General features: G+C 40.9%; 1 protein-coding gene across 1 annotated transcript; it reads right to left on the bottom strand.

Annotated features, from left to right (window-relative positions):
* Nucleotides 1-8935: 8935 nt before the first annotated feature.
* LOC132059529 (probable protein phosphatase 2C 33) lies at nucleotides 8936-15175 on the bottom strand (the record flags this gene model as incomplete). Its single annotated transcript, XM_059452156.1, has 5 exons — nucleotides 8936-9827; nucleotides 10001-10224; nucleotides 12816-12933; nucleotides 13026-13397; nucleotides 14723-15175. Coding segments are annotated over 5 exons (1653 nt in total), but the record flags the coding sequence as incomplete, so codon positions are not given.
* Nucleotides 15176-16484: the final 1309 nt, after the last annotated feature.

The raw sequence follows: 16484 nt of genomic DNA, 5'->3' as shown, positions 1-16484 counted from the left end.
GATCCCGAGGATTCGGATGTTGACACCGAGTCGGCCAATGAAGAGGCCGAGGAGTCTGGTGAAGAATAGTTTGGGGCCTCGCGCCCCTCTTTTGTTTTTGAATACTTGTTTTGGGGCCACTGTCTGGGCCTTTGTAAATCTCGTTCTTTGTATACGAATGAACCGAAATTTGTATTTGACTTTGCAAGGTATTTTCCCGTTTCATTGTTTGCCTGGTTTATGTCTTTGTTATAATTTGCCATATTGCGGCCAACATAAAATTCGGACGGTAACGGCCCATGATCGGGCTTTGGTTCATGCTGTCGTTAGTCGCTGCTTTATTCATAATTTAAGAGGCATCCCCGATTGTGATAACTTCGCGTTTTTAGACCGTGGTCTTTGACCGTTTTTGGACCGTGGTCCTTAACTGTTTATGCCATAAGTTAGACCGTAGTCTTTAACTGTTATGCAATAGTTTAGACCGTAGTCTTTTAACTGTTTTCGATATTTGATAACATGGGATCCTTTTGACCGAAATAAGCTTTTTATTGAAGAAACCGGCTCGGGATACATTCGTAATTGCTGCCGTGGCAAGAACGAACTAAATGGACACGATTCAATCGATCGTTTGGTCCTTACATCTGATCCTATTGTTCAAGCCTTGGCTTTTACATATACATAGTTTCGACTTAACTCATGATATAGTAGTCCCTTAGTATTCGAGTTCGAAGTATGAGGGCTCGGGTACTACTCAATCGTATTATGCAGTCCCCGATTTTCGGTCTCTGATCTATGCTCTATATTCGTAGCATGTTGTTCGGCGCTGCCTCATTAAAAACCTTACCGAAAACCCACCTCGGGACAAAACGGACGAAGGGAAAAAGAGTGCAGCACGTGCTTTCAGTCCTACGTCTATGACTTTGGAGCAACCGATGTGCCCTTTTCGCTTCCCTCGGGCTGCATCCCTGCATGGTTAGTCGAATAAAAGAAAAGGAAAGTTATTCATACCTTTAACAATAATATCACTTGTGTGTGCCACGTTTCAGTTATTTTTCAGCTGGTGTCCATCTTCATTTTCAAGCTGATAAGAACCCTTCCCGGTTATTCCAGTTACCCGGCATGGGCCTTCCTAATTTGGAGCTAGTTTCCCTTTGTGAGGGTTCTTCGTATGGAGCGTGACCTTTCTCAGTACCAAGTCCCCAATTTGAAAATGTCTGAGGTTCGCCCTCCGGTTATAGTACCTTTGCATCCTTTGCTTTTGTGCGGCTATCCGGATATGCGCAGCTTCCCTTCTTTCATCCACGAGATCCAAATTGACGGTCATCGCTACATGGTTCGAGTTCTCGGTGGCATAACAGAATCTTAGGCTCGGCTCACCAACCTCAACGGGTATCAGGGCCTCGGCTCCATACACTAGGGAGAACGGAGTCTCCCCGGTGCTCGATCTTACCGTTGTGCGGTAGGCCCATAAAACCTCGGGCAGAACCTCCTTCCATCGGTGTTTGGAACCGGCCAGTCTCTTCTTTAAATTCTGCAATATGATTTTATTGGTAGACTCGGCCTGGCCATTCGCGCTTGGATGGTACGGGGTTGATAAGATCTTCTTAATTTTGTACTCTTCAAAAAACTTGCTGACCTTGCTACCTACGAACTGCTTCCCGTTATCACACGCGATCTCTGCCAGTATCCCAAATCGACCGATTATATGATCGTAAATGAAATCGATGACCTCTTTTTCCCTGACTTTCTCGAGTGCCTGCGCTTCGACCCACTTAGAGAAATAATCAGTCATAAGTAAGATAAATTGCGTCTTACCTGGAGCCCATGGCAGAGGTCCCACTATGTCCATGCCCCATTTCATGAACGGCCATGGGGAGAGGACCGGTGAAGCTCCTCTCCGGGTCGATGTATGGACGGGGCGTGCCTCTAGCATTCGTTACATTTCTGAACGAAGGTTTTGGCGTCTCCATCCATCTCGTTCCAGTAGTATCCCGCTCTGATCAATTTGTGGACCAATGAATCGGCTCCCGCGTGGTTTCCACAAGTGCCCTCGTGAACTTCCCTCAGAACGTAGTCGGTTTCCCCTGGTCCTAGGCATCTGGCCAAAGGACCGTGGAATGATCTTCGGTATAACTGGCCATCAACCAAACAAAATCTAGCTGCCTTAGTTCGGAGGGCTCGTGATTCCTTGGCATCCGATGGTAACTTCCCTGTTTGGAGATAGTCTATGTATTTGTTCCTCCAATCCCAAGTGAGGCTAGTCGAGTTTACCTCGGCATGGCCGGTCTCTATGACTGATTTTGTTAACTGTACCACAGCTCCGGAGGCAAACCCTTCCGATTCGATCGAAGACCCCAGATTTACCAGGGCGTCCGCTTCATTGTTTTGATCACGGGGTACGTGCTCCAAGGTCCACTCCTTGAACCGGCAAAGGACAACCTGCAACCTCTCTTGGTATCTCCGCATTCTGTCATCTTTGATTTCGAAGGTTCCGTTCGTTTGGTTGACCACCAGGAGAGAATCGCACTTGGCCTCTATGATCTCGGCTCCCAGGCCTTTGGCCAGTTCTAAACCTGCAATCATAGCCTCATACTCGGCTTCGTTGTTAGTTAAATCAGCAGACCTTATAGATTGTCTTATTACGTCACCTGAGGGGGGTTTTAGTACGATCCCTAACCCGGACCCTTTCACATTAGACGCACCATCCGTGTGAAGGGTCCAGACTCCCGTGCTAGTCCCCGAGGCAAGAAGCATTTCCTTATCGACCTCGGGGATCATGGCCGGTGCGAAATCGGCTACGAAATCCGCCAGTATTTGGGATTTGATTGCAGTTCGGGGTTTGTACTCAATATCATACCCGCTAATCTCCACAGCCCACTTTGCTAGTCGGCCTGAGAGTTTGGGTTTATGCATGACGTTCCTTAGGGGTACGATGTTACAACATATATGGGATGACACTGAAAGTAAGGTTTCAATTTTCTAGATGCACTCAACAGAGCCAAAGCGAGTTTTTCCAAATGCGGATACCTAGTTTCGAGGTCACCGAGAGTCCTACTTACATAGTAAACCGGATATTGTGTTCCGTTCTCCTCCCTAACTAGAACACCGCTCACCGCGATCTCGGACACCGTCAGGTATAAATCTGTTGCTCGTTCGCCTTTGGTGTGTGGAGTAGCGGTGGACTTGATAAGTATCTTTTGAGTTCTGTCAAAGCCGCCTGACACTCGGGGGTCCATGCGAAGTCAGTCTTTTTCTTGAGCAACGAGAAAAAACGGTGACTCTTATCCGAGGATGCGGAGATGAATCGCCTTAGGCGGCTATGCGTCCCGTTAACCTCTGCACCCCTTTGATGTCGTTTATCACAGTGATATCTTCGATTGCCTTTATTTTATCCAGGTTGATTTCAATTCCCCGATTTGACACCATGAAGCCGAGGAACTTGCCCGATCCGACCCCGAAGGCGCATTTTTCCGGGTTCAGCTTCATGTTGTATTTCCTCAATATCTTTGAAAGTCTCCTGCAAAAATTTCAAATGGTCCTCTGCTCGCAGGGACTTAACGACCATGTCATCAATATAAACTTCCATGGATTTCCCTATTTGGTGTTCAAACATTCGATTGACTAGGCGTTGATAGGTTGCACCGGCATTTTTTAGGCCGAAAGGCATTACATTATAACAATACGTGCCGAACCTAGTTATAAAAGAGGCGGGTCCATTTGAATTTGGTTGTACCCGGAATATGCATCAAGGAAACTCAACGTGTCGGGAGCGTCGATCATGCGATCGATGCTGGGCAAAGGAAAAGAATCCTTCGGACAGGCTTTGTTTAGGTCTTTATAATCTACGCACATTCTAAACTTATTCCCCTTTTTAGGCACTACCACAACGTTAGCTAACCAATCCGGATATTTTACCTCTCGAATGGACCCTATATTAAGGAGCTTGGTTACCTCGTCTTTGATGAATGCATGCTTTACCTCGGGTTGCGGCCTTCGCTTTTGTTTGATCGGGGAAAAGCTCGGATCCAAGCTCAGCTTGTGCGTTGTCACGTCCGGTGGGATACCTGTCATGTCTAAATGGGACCAAGCAAAACAGTCGGAGTTAATTTTAAGAAACTCAGTAAATTTATCCCTGAGTTCGGGTGTTAACCCCGTGCCCAGGTATACTTTCCTTTCTGGCAGATGGGCAAACAACGTCACTTGTTCAAGCTCTTCAACGGTGGACTTGGTGGCGTCAGAATCATCGGACACCACAAAAGTTCTCGGTACTCCGAACTTTAACTCATCATCTAGCGTGTCCCCGTTTCGATCTTTCGAAGATTCCGGATCGGGTGCTCGTGATTGCTATTTGACATTCTTCCCTTCAACCCGATCGGAGCTTTTACGGTCTTAGCAGATTCTTCAACCGCGAACATTTCTTTTGCGGACCTCGTTCACCACGGACGGTTTTGATACCTTCGGGGTCGGGAATTTCAACATACGATGCATAGTCGAAGGGACCGCTCTTACGAGATGAATCCACGGTGCCCGGTGTGCATTATATCCCATATCACCTTCTGTCACATAAAATTTCGTCTGCTGCGTAATTCCTGCCATGCTGATTGGTAGAGTGATCTCGCCTTTGGTCGTTTCGCATGCCATGTTGAATCCATTGAGGACTCGTATGGCAGGCACGATCTGATCTAGTAGCCCCAGCTGTTCGATGACTCTCCATCGGATGATATTAGCCGAGCTACCTGGATCAATCAGCACACGTTTAATTCTAACATTATTGACAAGGATAGAGATTACCAGTGCGTCATTATGTGGTTGGGCAATGCCTTCCATGTCTTCGTCATCGAACGTGATGGCACCATCGGGATCATCGCTTCGGACACGCTTTTCCCTCGTTATGGAGATCTTCGTGCGCTTCATCACTGGTCCCATAGGCACGTCAGTTCCACCCATGATCATGTGTATCACCTAATGAGGCTCTTCCGGTCTATCCTGCTTGTTGGAATCCAGGTTTTTAAAATGGGTTTTCGCTCGTTCACTCAAGAATTCTCGAAGATGCCCCAAATTGAACAGACGGGCCACCTCCTCCCTCAGCTGTCGACAATCCTCAGTCCGGTGGCCGTGAGTATGATGATACTTACAGATAAGGCTTTTGTCCCGCTTCTCCGGGTCAGATTGGATGGGTCTCGGATGCCTTGTTTCTTTGTTTCGGCTAACGGCCGCCGCTAAGGTAGCTACATCGACGCAAAAGTTGTACTCGGATAACCTTGAAATTTCTCTGTTCCCCGGAATTCTATCGATAGCATTTCTGCTTACCAACCCACGATTGTTTGGACCTCGATCGCTCCTTCGATCGCTTCTCTTATCAATCTTGCCCGACTCAGCGTTACGCCCATTTCCTCTTCGATCGAGTGGGTACGGCTGGTATCTGTCATATGACGACACGGAATCTCGATCCACCACTCTCCTCGTGCGATCATTTTCTTTACCGGAATGCCACGACATCGAAGCGGCCCTCAAAATCTTATCGTCTTCGACCCTAATTTTCGGACCGATATCTGTTATGCACATCAGCCCAGGCGATTGTCGGATATTCTATCAGGTTTTGTTTCAGTTCCATTGATGTGATCGAGCTCCTCGAATTGAGCCCTTGGGTGAAAGCCTGAACGGCCCAATCATCCGTAACTGGAGGTAGGTCCATGCGCTCCATTTGAAATCGAGCCACGAACTCGCGGAGGGTCTCGTCATCTCGTTGCTTGACGTTGAATAGATCTGACTTTCGGGTTTCGACCTTGATAGCCCCGGCATGGGCCTTAACGAAAGCGTCAGCGAGTATGGCAAATGAATCAATAGAGTGCTCGGGCAAGTTATGATACCAAATCATAGCCCCCTTCGACAGGGTTTCCCCGAATTTCTTAAGTAGCACTGATTCCCGTTCATCATCGGCGAGGTCGTTGCCCTTGATAGCGCATGTATATGCAGTTATATGCTCATTCGGGTCTGTTGTCCCGTTGTATTCGGGATATCGGGCATGCGAAATCTTTTGGGGATTTTCATCGACGCCGCGCTTGGCGGGAACGGCATTTGAACTAACTTTTTCGAATCCGGCCCTTTCAACACTGGCGGAGCCCCCGGTATTTGATCGACCCTCGAGTTATAGTTCTCCACCTTCTTATCGTTCGCCTCTATCTTCTTTTCACCGGATTCAACTCGTTTGGTCAATTCCTCGAGCATTCTTTTCAATTCGGTATTTTGCCCGAGGAGTCCATCGTTACCCCGTGAGACCTGTCTTTCCTCCGTATCCTGGGTCGGTTTTCGATGGAGCAACATCGGGTGCCTAATTCCGATTTTGCAATTGCACTATGATCTCTTTTATGATCTCTTGTTGAGCCGCGGGCAGCATGGCCCCGTTATCCTCACCGACCGGAATGTTTCCCACCGATGAACCGACTTGAGCTGGATTAACGGGGGGCGCGTTGTTGTTCGGTGCATCCCGCCGTCATGCTCATGATGGCTCGGTTCCACTGAGCGTAACGTGAATTTGACATTTCCTATATCGAAATCAAACCCACAACGGGGCGCGTTGTTGTTCGGTGCATCCGCCGTGCGGCTCTGCTCCACTTGGAAGTTGACAGAATGTGAATTTGACATTTCCTATATACCTGAAATCAAACCCTAAACGGGGGGCGCGTTGTTGTTCGGTGCATCCCCGCCGTCATGCTCATGATGGCTCGGTTCCACTTGGAAGTTGACAGAATGTGAATTTGACATTTCCTATATACCTGAAATCAAACCCTAAAGAACAAGTGTAAAATATCGAGTTTGACCACAATGTTATATTAAACCGCCACTAATATCTAAGGCCCCACGGTGGGCGCCAAACTGTTTAACCTTAAAATGTAGGACAGTTAAATTTATATGAGGTGCCAAAGATATGCGGCTAAATTCAATTAAGGATTTAAATATCGTGATATATAATGAAATGGACAAAGAATCAAATCTAACCAAGTCTTTGGATACGTATGACTTCGGGCTAGGGAACCGAGGTCGGTGTCCTTTCGTTACGAGCTACCAAGAAACACAAGCAAAGTAAAACTCAAGAACAGATGGAAACTGACGTTATATATTTTTATGATTGTTGATATGAATTCTTTCTCTACTCTTTTCGCAACCCCCTTCATGAATGGAGGCCTTCCTTTATATAGTAGAGGAGTTTCGACCTAGTACAACTCTAAATAAAGCAAGTAAATACGATGACGGTACGCGTCGCCGGGATTGACGCCGAAATATCCCCGAGGGCGGATATTTCGGTCTTAATTAATGGCAGTCAATCATCCTTCCGTTATCACCTCATCTTGCCCGACCTCGAGCTCCTCGATCCGGTAAGGTGGTCGTGCTTCACCGAGCATAACCATGACAACGGGAAACCGAGCGTACTCGTGTCCTCGGTTTTACCCGTATACATATCCCAACTAAGCAGAGGCGGATTAGGATTTCATGAGAATGGGTTCACCATTGCTTTAAGATAAGATATAAAATTTTATAGTGACATCGACTTCTCGTTGTAGATTATCCCATGGAGTTTTTTTTTTGCTTTTTGGGACTTGGTATAATTAGAAATAAAGGAAAGAAAGGTCATCTGATGCAATATAAAATAAAAACACGTTTTTTACTTGGTTAATAATATAAAAAGGAAGGTCAGAAGGCAGCTTTAGAAAACAATAGCAAAAATGTGCAGGAGCTGGGGATTGAACCCGTGACCTTGAGGATGTAAACATAGTCTGTACCTAGTGCTCCACTCAGCCTATTTTGACCATGTGTTCCTTTAGTTAATATTAGATATATTGTCAGAATTATACACATAATATATCGAGTTTAATCGAGTGACCATGTGTTCACGTGACCCAAAATCTATGCATAAATTCGCCCCTGCAACCAAGTCCGGCTAAAGGGCCAAGCTGCTGAAGCAAAGGCTTTAGGCTTCCGCATTTTGGAGGCTCTATTTTTTTATTAGTGGTACTAAGTTTTATGATTATGTTCTTAAGAGAAATATTGAATATTGTAAGATAAAATGATATACAAGCTCTTCAGAGAGGAAATAAAATTGCTTAGCAATGTAACAAGTAATCACTGTTAGACAGTTTATTACATTCTCACATGAATAATCTTCTTTCTCTGATTTACTTTCTCATAATTTTAATTTTTCTTCTTCTTCCTACTAAGCTATCTATTGTCTCAAAGAGTTTTAAGTTTTTATACTAAATATTTTTACCATAAAAACATCCAAAGAATATTTATAGATAAACCTGCTTAAAATATAGCAATTGAAGTTATAAAAGTTTATTTTTATACTAAATTACCAACTTCTAGAATCATGCCCTATTGATAGAGCTTTCTATTGCCTTTTTTTTTTTTTTAATTTCACATTTGTTGTCTTTTTATACTTTTCTCCACACGTGTATTCTTTTTTATTACATGTTAAAATTCAAATATAGCAACTAGAAAATATCAATCAAGTCACTCAAAACTCAAAAAAGAAGGATGTGAAAAACTGAAATTTGCATACAATCTCAAAAAGAAGCTCTTTATCTAATATCTCAAGAAAGATTAAATGAATCGGTGATATTGTTAATTGGAAAAGAACTATTAGAGGAAACTAATTATTAAGCAATATTACTTAATAACTTTGTTTTTCAAAAAGTTAATTTAAGACATGTCAAAGTTTTTTAAATGTTATAGAAAGAAGCTTAAGGCCTCTTAATATAACGTAGCTTTAAGCAACTAAATATGTTGAGCCGCCCCTGATCCCAACCCCATAAATTAGCAAGTTGTCACCCTTTTCTTGAATTATTAGCTTTTGACAAGTGGAAAGGCTTTCTATGAAAGAATCCTACAGATGATGGATTCCCGCATGAAACACTTTAGATTGTCAAGAGAGAGAGAGATGAACATAATCTGCAACTTGAACCAAAAAGGACTGCATTACCACACATTATTATCAACATAACAATGAGGGGAAAACACACAATCTTGATATCTCTTTGATAAAGTACACAATCTTGGTATATATGTGATGCAAAAGAAAGCTAGCAAATCAAGAATGAAGAAGACAGGAGAGTAGGTTTTTACAAAATTCCACTTTTACCAACACTAGGGAGAGAATGGATCATTCCCAGACACTCTAATATAGCTGGGCGCACCTCTCCAGTCTACAACAAATATCGAATGCCCCTATTTTTTCCTTTTTTCTTTTTTTCTCCCAGTAGATATGTGAGACCTTAAAATGGATGGAACTAGATAAAATTGAAAAATAGCAAAGAAATGAATCCATACTTTGAAATCTGACCCTGTGTTCGATTCCCAGCAGTTTACTTCTCGTCCTTGTCAGGCACAAACCTTGGCAATGTCAATAAAGTGTTCAGCCGGGAAACCCCTTCAAGTGCAGACCACTCCGTCCCCACCTCTGACAGCAGCTCCTCATGTTCCGAGGCTTCCTCTATCCCTTCTTCTGAAACGTCATCACCTTCTCCTGAAACTTCATCACCTTCTCCAACAGTTCCAGAAGGAGGCAATGCAGTTGGACCAGAGGCATCATCTGTTTTGGCACCAACTTCATTTGCTTCCATTGAGACGGTCTCAACATTGTCTTTTGTATTAGAAGCAGTGGAAAAGTTGTTGTTTGAGTTTGAATCCAGAAAAAGGCAAACAACTGCACAATCATCAACTTTAGAAGTGGGGTATTTTGTCCTCCAGGCTCGAACAGCTGATTCAACCAGCGATCGAGCTGCAGAAGAGCGGGATGAAGCAGACGAAATAATCTTTACAACTTCATCGTTTGAAAGTACATCCCATATCTGTCGTAAGAATTAATTTTTGATTAGGATAAAATAGATGTAATAAACATTGAACAAGTAATACCAAGAACCCCTGTATACATTTGTTTTTTATTGTTTAATCAGTGTATACGTTTTATTTAAAAAAAAATAAAAGAAGGTAATACAAGGTACTAAAAACTCAAAGTTCATACCCCATCAGTCGCCAGAACAATGAACTCATCTTTTCCCGTTAAACGCCTATATGATACTTCAGGCACAGAGATGAGACCAAAATCCTTGAGGCAAAAATCTCCAAAAGCACGTGCCATGGCAAGTCCAGGAGAGTCACTATTTGGCAACCACACTCTTGCAACCTCCGGTTCATCCCGAAGAGAAAAAACACGCCCTCTACATTTACGAATTCTCTCAGCCTCCGCTGTATATGTTGGAAGAAGAGGATATGAGAAATAATAAATTGAAATAAGCACCAATAGCATTAATCAGTCACCTAACCCAAAAAGAGAAAAAAATATATGCTTTCAAGGGTACCATCTATAAGGTTGAACATTAAGTAGAATGGCTACCATCTTCTATTTTTGGTGTAAACAAAATTTGTGGGGGGAGATGGGAGACCTGGTAGATTTAATAGGACAAGTGGAAGTGTAAGTTTTTGTTGGGTGCTCCTTACACTTTTGCTGTAAAGATTACAATTCAGCTTCAATTGAAGCTGAATTTTTACTGTGAATACAAGTCATTAAAAAATAAAAAAATAAGAAGTAGAACGGCTACCATCCTACTTTTAGTATTCATTTTTGCACCAGGTTTTTGTCCGTATAATGCATCCACCAGCAAAAAGTCTAAAAGTTCAGCTTCCAAATATTTGCAAAGCAAGCATCTCATTGATCAAATTTATTTCAGTAAGCTCCTACTCAGAGACAGATTTTTCCAATCCTAATTTCTTCCTAATATCTGTTTTATTCCTTCCAAATAAAGGTAACTGCACTCCATTCCATTTTACTTTACTTGACTATGATAACACGAGTAATGTTTGTTGATTTTTTTTAAAATCAAGTACTTGTAATGTTTGTTGACAACTGGTCATGGATGTAAAGAGGCGCTGATTGCACATCACTTCTCAAGTGATAGGAAGTTCAAAAAGCTGTCTTGAACATGACGCTTCTAAGGACGCAAGAAGACCTTTAGCTGTGGAAGCAAGATGGACCAAATCGGCAATACAGAAAATTTAGAAGGATTTCAACAGAAGCATAGTTTTAAAGAACTGCAAGGGAAAACTTCTAAATAAACGAGCATAGATTTTCAAATTGGCTATCGACAAGATTAGTACGATGGAGAGAACAATTTGGAATCACCAAATCAGACCAGATAAAACAGCCGAGAAAACTAATCTATAATCACAAATCAGTTTTCCATTTATCATAGTGGATGTGTTTGTATTGACAGTTCAACTGCCACTAATAGTAAGTAGTTTCAATACGAAAGGGCCATCTTAAGTAAATGATTTTACCAGCAGGACCTGCTTGACCAGTCCCCTAATACTGAACCTACACATAGATGAGATCCTAATCTTTCTAGTTTATGCAGCACTTCAGTCAGCAAAACAAGACGAATTTCAGTTTCTGACTGTTATCAAACTTACATTGACAATATACAAGCATTTAATTCATCGCAACTCTGCCAATGTTTTCCTATTCATCCACTATATAGTCCTGCAGAAGCACGACACTTTCAAACATGCACTCATGCAGTGTGCTCACAGTGATGTTATATTAAGGGAAAATACATAAATTAGTAAAATTTTTTGGTACAACATAAATTAGTAAATTACCCCCTCAACTTGTCCCAAAAAGGCCTGTTACATACTAATTTTACTGGTGTCCCCTTACCCCCACCCCTTAATTCCTGAGACTCCATTATGAAAACCCTCAAAAATATGTAATCAAACCAAACGAACCCTCCAATGCTGCAAGTAGACCAAATGCCTTCCTTTTCTCTTCTTGCTATCAATGTGAAAATTGATCCGATTTTCACATAAGTTAATGGCTCGCTTCTTTTTTTTTTAAAGATAATTCTCATAAAAACAAATAAAGCAACATAAAAGAATCCCTAGAAACAAGAAGATGATAAAATGAACTAGAAAAAGAAAAGAAGAAAGAACAAATGACTAGTGAGGCTGTTCCAGTGGCAAGAGCACTCCCCTTCCAGCGAAGAGGTTGGAGTTCGGGTGACTACGGGAGCAAAGGTAGGAAGAGGGCCACTGTTGACTCGGAAGTCGGGTTCACTTTATCAGAAAAAACAAAGAGAACAAAATAGAACATGGAATCTGTTATGGTGATTGAATGGGCAGCATAGAGAAGCTTTGAATCCTCTAACTTTTAACTTCTCTTTCCTACGTTACTTCTATAACTGCAACAAAAACTTAACAAATAATCTGTGGGGAAGTTCTTTATTGTCCCTTATCCCCAAAAAAAAAAAAAAAAAAAAAAAAACAGCTCTTTTTAGACCCTTAACTAGAAGGTCAATAGTAAATTTGAATTAATCCAGAGGTTGAAAATGGTATGTGGTTTTAAATCCAAGCCAAATAAAAATGTCACTATGGTCATAACTGAGTTAAAGAGAAGCAGCTGATTGCAGCAAAATTGAAGTTTCGGTTTTCACTAGGTTGAAGTCTGTATGTTTAGGTGAGGCCAAAATAGGGGGAGATGAAGGTAAATGAAAGAAAGTTTTAGCAACATATGAATGATGGTTAGGCATCATGTAGTTTTCTTTGCCAAACTAAAAGGCATCATAATTCATATCCAAGTTGATGGTTACATAAATATGAGAATTGGACAATTTGTACAGCAGTCAAAACCCTGACACAAGAATCAGGACTAGAAAGTAAAAGAAGTTCATCAAATCAACACAAGCTAGTTGATAATCTTGTAAGATGATCTACATAAGAGCAAAAATCCAGAAAAGTAATTCATCATCAGTTCAATCGGCACAACGCAAAATATTGAAACCAACCTGGTAGATTAGGCTTCAGATCCACCGTCAATTGTACGGCAGTTAGAGAACCATCTTTATCTCTGGTACCCAGAACTGCTCGGGAGTCGCCTACATTTCCTATAACAAGATCCTGACCCTGAAAAAAGAAAAATAAATTATGGGGTTCAATCTTCTAAAGAACACAGCAAAAATCTGGCTAGGTTCAAATTTCCGAATATGTAAAAATACCTGTTTAACAAGGGTTACAGCTGTTGTCCCACTACAGAAGCAGTCAATATTAGTGTAGCTTCTCAGTTCCCTATCCATAACCTTATAAGCCTTCAGAAATGATTCCTTCAAAATCTGAAAGACATCTGGGTGCTTTTCAGTCTCTTCAACATCAATTGAGACCCTAGACTCATCATCAGCAGATAAAAGGGAAGCACCCTCAGCATTTAGAGTGATCTCCTTTAGAACTTCCTTGCTTTTCAGATTAACTTCCCAATGAGCACTTAACTTTGAGGGAAGGGAATCTCTGACTCGCTTGGCAACCATATGGCCATGAGGACCGTGGCCATCAAAAACACCACAGAATACTGTATCTGTTCTGGAACCGAAGTTCTGAAATTTAATTATAATAGATGAATTAGGAGATGCTCTCCATATAGGTATAATGAGACAAAATCAGAATAAAAAGATCACTAGAGAAAAAGCAGGGCAAGAATGAAAAATAAAATACTTCCTTCCTAGGCATTCCAGGAAACTATAGCATATCAATCTTGAAAGAATGTTATCAGTAGCTAATCACAGTATCTCATACATTATCGTGTTATTATCCTAACTACTCCCACATGCATCCAATAAGTTTTTGTTATTCTATAGAATTGATTGCCTATGCTTTTATCTCTCTCTCTCTCTCTTTTTTTTTTTTTTTTTTTTTTTTTTTGATTGGTGGATTGCACATGCTATTATCTTTATTATCCAAGCCCGTAAATGGGAATGGACATGAAGAACAAGTCCGTTAAGTTCCACAGCAATAACTAAACTGACTATGCCTCAATCTTAAACTAGTAGGGCCAACAATGTGAAGTCTAAATAAACGAAAAACTTGAAACCCAAAAGAAAACGAAAAAACTAGAGATTTTTGATTTTATCCATTCTGAAAGATGACTTGCTGGAGAAACTTGAAGAAGATAATGAGTCGGTACAAGTGAAGCATAACTAGGAGGTAATTTCTTTTTGATAAAAAAAACTAGAAGGTTTTCAACCCCTTCAACTATACTTCAACAGAGAACACACTATAGGCAGTAGCAAAGCCATCTTGTCTCTTCGCTGAAAATTTACACTGTGCAGATTGGTAAAAAATATATCTTTTTTGTATATAGTTGAATCCTCTTGACTTCTTCATGTGTTTATTTTTTTATAGTTTGACTCCCCTTAGTGAAAATCCTAGCTCCACGACTAATTATGGGACCCTTGAGCAGCTGACAAAGCAACAACAAATGTAGCAGTTACAATTACTCGCAAATCAGATGGTCAACGGAATACTCAAGTGAACAGTCTGAGATCAAACACACACCCCAACTCCCCATGTCGTATAAGCACTATAAAGGTTGAAGCAAAAACAACTATGATTAGGCTATTTCCCCCAGAAAAATGAAAAATCCTATGGTTAGCGTGCAAAACCATAGTCAAAGATAGCTACAGCCAGACCTCTCTATAACAACATTTCACTATAACAACCACGTTCTTTATGAAACCGATCTTTCATGTTATATAACAACAACATACCCAGAGTAATCCCATAAGTGAGGTCTGGGGAGGGTAGAGTGTACGCAGACCTTACCCCTGCCTCGGAGGTAAAGGGGTTGTTTCCGATCTTTCATGTTATGCTATATTATAACAAACGAGGTTCTTATATAGGAAGATGAATTTGAAGGACTAACCTCCCAAACAAGCATGGCATCTTGATTAGTTCCTTTCTTTCCCTGCTGAGTGAATAGTGAAGCCACCTCGCTCGAGCCATTCAAGAAGAATCTTCCAGGCGTCCTACGCAACAATTCTTCCTTGGATTTATTAAAGGAAGAGTTCCTAGAAACATTCCTCCTCTTCTTCTTCTTATTAATACCAACAGCAGGTGATGTAGGAGAACCCGGTACCGGGGTCCTGCTTTCATATGTTAAGCAGGACCCCCCACCCGTCCGGAGTGCCCGGACTATATTCAATAAGCAATCCAGAGCACCAACACAACCAACACCACCACCCCGATTTTCCCTATTCGGATCCGTTGTAATAACAATCTTTTTAAAATCCAAACTACCCAATTCTCCTCTCAATCCACCATTTTCATCCAAAACACAACTGGGAAAATCAAGAATCTTAGTGCCCCAAACAATCTTTCAGCCTCAAAAAGTGCTGGACCTCTTACAATCGTTTAAAGGTCCAGTCTTGAATTAAAAAATAATTGATAATATGCAACAATCTTGAATTGATTATTTCAAGAATTGTAGGAATAGAATAATAATAACAGCACCAATAATGACCACTAACTTATTTCACCCTTCAAACTACAAAAAGTAAGGGCAAAGATGGATGCAGATCTATCAGTTCCAAATTATTTTTTATGGCACTAAAATCCAATTTGATACCTTTATTTCTGTGTCTCAGTGTTTGCAGAACCAAGAATCCACAAAAAAATCTTGAAAATCACACCTCAAAGAAAGCATAATAATAATAATATGGAATAAATATCAAGGAAAAGAAAGCACCAAATTGAATGAAGACAGAAAAAAAAAAAAAGGAATGAATAGAGATCACAGAATGGCAACAAACTAGAGAGAGAATAGAGATCACAGAAAAACCGCCAATCAAGACTTGTGTTTTTTCGTTTGGTTGGATGAGAGTAAAATTTAGATACTGATTTTCATTAGACGCTTTGGTTATATAATAATATGGTTTTTTACGACGTACAGTATTTCTTTCTAAATATATACAGGAAAACAGAGAGAAGGGCGGGGGAGTGGGTTTGGACAATGGGTGCGTGGGGTCGAGATTCGAGCTATGTGGCCTATGGCTGCCATGCAACTCTGTCACTTTCCTCACCCAATGCTATTCTTATTTATTGTCTTTTAATCCGGTATCAAGTATTCTTTTTGAACTTCTATTAATTAGAATTAGAATCCCCTAATTGTTCATTTTTGAACATCAACTAAATTTTAATTTCATTACAGGACAAATGCTATCAAGAAAATTCATTCCAAACTTCAAACTCAATACCTATAATTAAGAGTCAAAAAGGATTTTATCTATCCCATCCTAATCTTGAATTTGGTAAAGAAAAATATTTTATTCATAAACTAAATAATTCTTCATTACTTTGCTGTTATTAGAAAATAGCTAGCAATACTACGATTTATAACATTGCAATACCTAATTTAGTTGGGAACAAGAAAATATGTTCCTATATTACTCAGACCAAAGATATATTAAGATATTGATTAAATAATTGGCAAATTCTAAATAAATTTGATTTTCTACTCCAACTTTGAATTGTTCTTCAAACATTCTCCCGTATTCAAAGTTGTATCACTTTTTGCCTTTTTGTGGTTGTTGTATTGGAGCACTTCTCTCTAATCTTCCAATTGTTGATGCGCTTCTCATCAACTTCAATTGTTGAAACATCTCTCTTCAATCTTCAATTGTTGGAGC

The sequence above is a fragment of the Lycium ferocissimum genome, chromosome 6 (genome assembly GCF_029784015.1).
Source record: "Lycium ferocissimum isolate CSIRO_LF1 chromosome 6, AGI_CSIRO_Lferr_CH_V1, whole genome shotgun sequence".
NCBI lineage: Eukaryota > Viridiplantae > Streptophyta > Magnoliopsida > Solanales > Solanaceae > Lycium > Lycium ferocissimum.
The sequence above is the reverse complement of the archived record's forward strand: the minus strand, read 5'-3'. Positions and strand labels throughout refer to the sequence as shown.